Source organism: Chenopodium quinoa, unplaced genomic scaffold, assembly GCF_001683475.1.
Source record: "Chenopodium quinoa cultivar QQ74 unplaced genomic scaffold, ASM168347v1, whole genome shotgun sequence".
Taxonomy (NCBI): domain Eukaryota; kingdom Viridiplantae; phylum Streptophyta; class Magnoliopsida; order Caryophyllales; family Amaranthaceae; genus Chenopodium; species Chenopodium quinoa.
In genome coordinates this window covers 2188676-2195858 of record NW_018742763.1, presented here as the reverse complement: position 1 = coordinate 2195858, position 7183 = coordinate 2188676, and the positions used below count along the sequence as shown (strand labels likewise).

Below are 7183 nucleotides of genomic sequence, written 5' to 3'. Positions count from 1 at the left end.
CGCCTCGATTATCTCTTTGGAGAACCCAGAAGGCTGTTCCCCAAGCTTTAGCAGACGAAGCTGCCAGTCCAAAGGTTGGAAATTTTGTGCCGCCTGACCCCCAAAGAGAGCTGGCTACATATATGGTTGACCATACAACATGTATGGCTGCTGAGGCGCCTACGAAGCTGAATGGATTATCTGAGGGCTAGTGTGAACGAACAGGCCACCTGACTAACTCTCCCGGTTTGATTGCGAATTCCTCATTGAGGTATTCCGGAAGCTATCTGGGTAAGTCGACGTTGAAGCCGACTCCAAACAGTTGTTATTTTTCTTCTGATGGATCAACATCCGGGCATCAGAATAAGTCTTCTTTGATCCATCCGGCTGTACATGCCGGATGGCCTTCCTTTTCCCTGTGTCAGGGAATCGGATCTTGGTAAGATCGATCAAGGGCCGGTTCCCTTCCTTTGGTTTAGGATGCGAAGTAGGCACTTGGTCCTTGAGCGGTTTTTTCTTCTCTGAGGGGGAAGATTTCTTGGCCGACTAACCCCTATTGGAACCACCCGTTTTCTTGTTGATCAAGTCCTTGATTTTCCCTTTGAAACTTGTCATGAATTTCATGAGTTCGTCTCTAGTAACTAGGGCTGCGCCTTCTGCCACCTGGGGTTGTCCAGACAGTTGTCCAATTGTCTCACTTGGACCAACTTGCTCTTTGCCCCATTCCCTTGTTTCCATGGGACGGGTGCGCTTAGTTCTGAGTGACCCGTCTGGGGCCACATAGGCTTTGACATCGAAGTCGTCACCACTGTCTTGGTCCGTATAGACCTCAACTTCGGGCGAAGGTCCTTTCTCATTAGGAGGCGGTACAGACTCATGTGAAGCCATCTTAGAAGTACTCTCCCCACAGACGGTGCCAAATGTTTTGGGGTTTTCTGTGTCCCTCGGGAGAGTTACAACACCAAGACTGGACTCCGAACGCCTGTACCTGCAAAACAACGGAGACCTCGGTTAGGTGGAGGTCCGCCTCCGACGATCAAGTTATAAAGTGTATGGAGTCTGTAACAAGCACGGAAAGTAAAGTATCTTTTCGGATTCCGAGATCAGGAGTAAATATCTGCAATCAATGATTGCTCTATTTTGCGAATATATCTGAATGTTTTTTCCAGGTGGGAATATCTCCCTATTAATAAGGTCTTGGGATGCGTGCCGCCATCCTAGGTTACGGAAACCTAGGAATGGTGGGTTATCCCGGGAGCTGGGCCTTGAAGGCCGCTTTTTTACCAATGATTGGGGATGCCACGTGTCAGCAGAGGATTGGTTCATTTTGAACCTCTCTTAAGGTGACATGTGTCACCATTTTATTGGGCCACATGGCCTTGAGTATTTTTACCCAAAACAATATGTATTATAATTTGTATAAAATTTTAATAATTGTGTACATAAGTGGGTATCCGGAATCGAAACCCGACGGTTCCAATTCTAATTTCTAAATTATAGGACCCCATTAAAGTGGTTCAAATTCCAATTCTGAATTTTGGGACCAGTTCCAATCAATTTTGGGTCCAATTCTTAATATTTTGAACAAGTATCCGATTTACTAACCCTAATTACAACTATTATGAGACTAATATAAAAATAAAATGTTGCAATTATTACAAAAGGGAGGAAGGATCAACTCTCCCCTTTCTATAGCAGCCAAGCAGGTTCTCTTCAAATTTCTTTTCTCAAATTCAAGTGATTAGTTAGGGTTTTAGCAACAAAACCAATATTCGCAAATCAGCAGCAAATTCAATTTCGAAGCAGCGACAATGGCGAGCACCAAAGTCCAGAGGATTATGACCCAACCTATTGTAGTTCCACTTCCATTTTCATGTGGTTTTTTTTTTTATTTTTTTTATTTATTTATTTTTTTTTAAAATTTTTTTCTCCAATTTTTATGTTTATTTGTTTTTGGTCTAATGCGTCTTCTTGTTTTTCCCTTTTTCGCCGATTTTCGAATCTTCCAGAACCTGATTTTCAGGTTTCTTCAAAGCGTAAGCCCCAATTTCATTGCCGTACCAGATTTTACATTTATCTTTCGTTTAATTGCCTTTATAGTATTCTGAGTTTAATTTGTTTGTTTTGAATGCAGAAAGCTCGTATCCAGATTTGGTTGTTTGAGCAGAAGGATGCGAGGATTGAAGGCCGTATAATTGTAAGATTTTCCTCTTACTGAGTAGTTGGTATTAGTTTAGTGAGGAAATTCTAGGTTTTTTTTTTTTTTTGCTCAATTTCAATTTTTTTTAATCTGAATTATGGTTTTCATTTCGAATAAGTCCTTTAGTTAAAACATAATGTTTCATGAGTTATATAAACATTAGCTTGTAAATATAGCAAAACTAAAACTCCTCAATTCAAGTTGAGAGCAAGCTTCAAAATCATGGATAAATTCAGGCTTTAATTTATAAATTTTACTTTAAAAATTACTAATGGATACCTGCCAGCAATGAATTGTATAATATGATGGGTAGTCCTTGAATCATTGTGTCTGCAATAGTTCTAGAGCCAGGCTCGGAGAAAGCCAAATAAGAATACAGATGATGGAAAGCTAAGAATCTTCCTAATATAATGTTACCTTGGTTATAATACAATCTTAAGCTCCCATTCACTCCTCTGTTTTAGTAATATAGCCCTCCGTGAGGAATTTTTCGCTGGCTATCACTTTTAAATCTTTAAGATTTAATTGAACAAGCAATGCATAACATGAAAGTAGTAACGCTAAACAAAACCAAATGTAGTGGTAACCCTTTGGCTATGAAAGTAGTAAAGCTAAACAAAACCAAATGTAGTGGTAACCCTTTGGCTATGAAAGTAGTAAAACTAAACAAAACCAAATTTAGTGGTAACCAAATTGAAATGCCTATGATGGGCCTGTAGTTTCCCTTCATTCCCATAGAGAGTAATAGCTTGAACTAAATTTATCCCAACTGCACTTCCTTGCCATTTAATCGTACACAATAAAGGTTCCCCTTCATAAAGAGATTCAGCACCTTGAATATTTTGTACTTGGATTGTAATGTACTCGAGCAGATCTTCCTTAACTGTTGAACATCATAAGATAAGAGTTTCAGAAATTAAAATGACTGTATATCGAGAGGGAGAGCAATCTCAATGAAATTTTTTATCAGGCAGACAAAAAGAATCTATCAGGCCACGGTGTCCTTAGGATGTATTAGAAAACTTGCTAGAATTTGGAGTACACTATCAAGAAAAAATCCACTACGATATATGCATGGAATAATATACCAAAGTTACTGGGTTAAACAGCTAGGAATTGTTATTACAAGGATAGAGGCTTTGTTATTTTTACCTTAAATAATATCAGTTTCAGGTCATATAAGTCAGATAACTTTTAATCTTCTAATAAGGTACTCCAATAACGACTGCCCATATTCAATTCTGAACTATAAAAAATGTTTGATAAGCTCAACTCAGATAAGTTCAGATAATGGTTTTCAGGTGAAAAGGACAAAGCCTATGCTCTGTTCATCGCCCCAACGGTGGATTTGGTCCAAATAATTTTCTTAAAAACTGTCCTTTCCCTTTTAAAATCTTAACTAGCAAAGCTCAACAAGTTAAAAGTGACAGTTGTCCAATTTGAATAGTAGGCAACACATCAAAATAAACAAAGAATGTTTAAAAAAAACTGAAAGAGACCATACCTAATCAAACCTTGATTCCCAATTTTTTTGCAGTGACAGCAGTAAAAGCACCTCAGCATCTTTCTCTTCTCTACTGTTGTCACTCCTAATCTATGATTTAACAGTATACATATGCGATTATCTCTTCTGGCTCCTTGCTGACCATACTAATATGTAGCCAATAATTAAAACTTAATCAGGATTACAAATTTATTATAAGTTGGGGTATCCCTTTATCCGTTAATAAAGTATACATCTTTGTTTAGCACAAATATTTTAGACAGTAAGATACAAGTAGTAAGGATCTAAGTAATAACTTGCTAAAATGAATGTGTTAATTTTTTCTTTTTTTTGAAGACACCCAATATAAAAGATATGAATTAGGTGTTAAGTTATGATTCATATGAACTTGATTCCAATAAGAAACATACCACAGGAAATGGGGTAGAATATCAGGGATGTGTAGTATATCAACTAAAAGACACCAAAAACACACAATATCCTCACTAGGCTACAAGAAGCTAATGAGTTTTTATCTTTCAATAATTTTTTTTTTTAAATACATTTATCATATTCTTATATTGATGTGTAATTTATTGTCTGTTTACATATAAATTATGTTATATAGAGTAAACAAACTCTATGGATTTACCTTGCTATGCAAGTGCTTGTTAGAAATTTCTACTAGCGGAACATTCTCTTTTCTTTATCAATTTAAACCCGCATTCCCGGTCAAGTTGCCTTAGTAAGCACGACCAATTTTGTTTATTAATTGGAATATGCCTATCACATCAGAAGTTAAGGGTAAACCAACTCATTATGCTTCCTCAGTTGATTTTGGAGGGGGTGAGATGGATGTTGGCCTTAATATTCAGTATATTTACTCTAGCCTATGGGATGTGGTTTACTTGTGCTGATCCTCTTAACTACTTACTTAAAACAGTAAAAAATTCTAAGCTCTCTTTATGATGTTTTTTTAGTGTTCTGGGGTTGATCTTATGCTTCATGAGGTACTGAGTTGAATATGACTGAGCAGAAATATTTTTTTCAACTCAAAAGTTGTTGTATTGCAATTTGCGGTAGATGCTGCTGAAATCCATCTCTGGTTCTATGGGAGCTCTCTTGTTTATTGATATATACTGATTCATCATCTCTTCTTCAGGGCTTTGATGAGTACATGAATTTGGTTTTAGACGACGCAGAAGAAGTGAATGTCAAAAAGAAGACCAGAAAATCACTTGGTAAACTTTACCATCTATCCTATGATTTGTTTATCTGTTACTCTTGATCTGGAGTCCAACTTATTTATCTTTGTTGCCTTTTGTTTAGGGAGGATCCTTCTGAAAGGAGACAATATCACTCTGATGATGAATACGTAAGTTCAATATATATATATATATATATATATATATATATATATATATATATATATATATATTTTGTCATTTGTGCTGCTTTGAGTTTTCTGTTGTATTCTTTTTATCCCCCCTCTTTGTAATAATAGTGCTTTGTTTATATATGTTTGCAGGGGAAAATGAGACCCAGCTGATTTGCATTTGTTCACAAGTATTAAAATTCCAAACTGCTCATCCGCCTTAGAAGTTTTGTGCATATTAATGTAGTATGTACTTCACGCATTCTCCTCTGTTCCGTATAGTTAATATGTGGGTTGATGAATATGAAGTAGTGGATTTGACTAATGTGTTCGTTTGTGTTTAATAGAATTTCTTATAGTTGAGTTCCTTGTGGTGCAATCCAATCTGGGGCAATTTTCTATGCTCTACCAGTTTATGTTACAGAGGAGGGATTTTTGAGATAACTGTGTTAATGATTTATGGAAATATGGTGCCTTTGACGTCTGATAGCAAGTTCAAATTCATTGACAACATGAATTTTATAATGGAATCTATAAACCCCCCTGGGCGGTTACCTTACTTTCTCCAAAAAATCTAAACTCTATTCAAAAGCCCCATTCCTCAATCCTCATCTAGGTAACGTCAATCATAACCTCTGTTGGGAATATAATGGTTAGGCACATGTGCCGATGTTGAATTCTGATCAATAATTATAAATTATAGAATCAATTTTTCTTTGATACAAATCACTAACATTTAGTCGGATCATGTTTAGTTTGTGTAAAAGGTATCAATGAACTGCTTAAAGGGAGTATCAGTAACTGTTTAATTTGTTTATGATCATGTTATATACTCCCTTTTTGTTTTTTTTGGAAATTTTGGATTTTAACACTAGATAAAAGACTGAAAATGGTTTTTAACACCTCCATAAAAAAAAAAAATTATTTTAACACCACATAAAAAATTGACAATTTGAAGTTACCACCAGTTAACGTTTTTTTGTGACGGAAAATTCACATGGGTCCCAGGATTTGGTTTTACTTTCAATTTTCACCCAGCGAAACATGTTCCTTCTTCCTTCATTGAATACTTACCAACCATCTTCATTGAATTCTCTCATCCAACCCAAAGAAAAACTTCATTTAACCTAAATTGTGTGATTGAGGAGTGGAGTGTAAAAGGGAGGTGTCAACATTGCAGAAGAACAACTTAGCAGGGTTTCGTCACCCATCTTCATCAACTAAAAAAGGGCGAAATACAGGAGAGATTTTAAAGAAGGTTTATTTTATTTTATTTATTTATTTTTATTTTTATTTTTATCTTTTTACAGCAATTTCGTCTATTTGTGGTGCTTCATTGATGTTAAAATTGCATTTTTAGGTTAAATTAGGGTTACTTTTGGTAACAGAGTAGGGAACCCTAAAAAATTCAAATATTATAGATTGACTATGCGACTTAGGTTAAGTGGAATATTTAATTGCAATTAGAGATTAAATAAAGTGGGTTATTGTTAATTAAGCTATTGTTAACTGTACCTGTGTGATTTGTAAATTAATTTATGTAATTGAGTACGGGTTTCATTTGTTTATGCATAAATGTTGAAATTGGTGCTTTGTAGTGTAAGTTTGAAAATTGGGTTTATTTTGTTTATTCATAATCTGCATGTATTGATACATTGTTGTAATATTAAATGGCTTTTAATATGTATTATCTCTCTTTTACTAGTAGGTAGATAATGGGCGACAATGATGGTATGGTTGACATCTGTCTTAGAGTGGAAGGTGCTTTTGTTCCTAAAAGAGTTAGCAAAGATAGGTAGCTACTTTATTGGTGTGGTGGGTGGTGTTATTGGAGAAGGAAAGTTCAAGTATTTAAGTTGGATGTGCATTTCATTAGAAAGTTCATGGATTTGTTAATGGTGATATGGCTATGCCTATGCATTACAACTATTGGTATAGGCAGAAGAGGAAAACCTTTAACACTAGGAAAAGGGAACTAGTTAACAGTGAAGAAGTTAAGGGCCTTTTACAGACAGTAAATGTAGTGGGGTATGTTGAAGTCTTTGTAGCAGCACAAGCTCCTAGTAAGCCCATAAATGAGGTCCAACCCAATCCACCAAAGCCAAATAAAAAGGGGAAAAGGTAGGAAGTACTTCTACTATCAGTG

At 35.7% G+C, this 7183-nt stretch overlaps 1 protein-coding gene across 1 annotated transcript; it reads left to right on the top strand.

Annotated features, from left to right (window-relative positions):
• Positions 1–1643: 1643 nt before the first annotated feature.
• LOC110724408 (small nuclear ribonucleoprotein E-like) lies at positions 1644–5478 on the top strand. The gene is made up of 6 exons (XM_021903828.1): positions 1644–1832; positions 1989–2015; positions 2114–2176; positions 4825–4903; positions 4992–5037; positions 5191–5478. Exons 1-6 carry the CDS (start codon positions 1791–1793, stop codon positions 5198–5200), a joined length of 267 nt encoding a protein of 88 aa, XP_021759520.1. The 5' UTR covers positions 1644–1790; the 3' UTR covers positions 5201–5478.
• The last annotated feature ends 1705 nt before the right edge of the window (positions 5479–7183 follow it).

Excerpts from the sequence above, each read along its gene's own strand:
- LOC110724408 (XM_021903828.1), top strand. The coding sequence starts at position 1,791 with ATGGCGAGCACCAAAGTCCAGAGGATTATGACCCAACCTATT. Across the intron at positions 1,833-1,988 it reads GGATTATGACCCAACCTATT|AACCTGATTTTCAGGTTTCT; the intron begins GTAGTTCCACTT and ends CGAATCTTCCAG. Across the intron at positions 2,177-4,824 it reads GGATTGAAGGCCGTATAATT|GGCTTTGATGAGTACATGAA; the intron begins GTAAGATTTTCC and ends TCTCTTCTTCAG.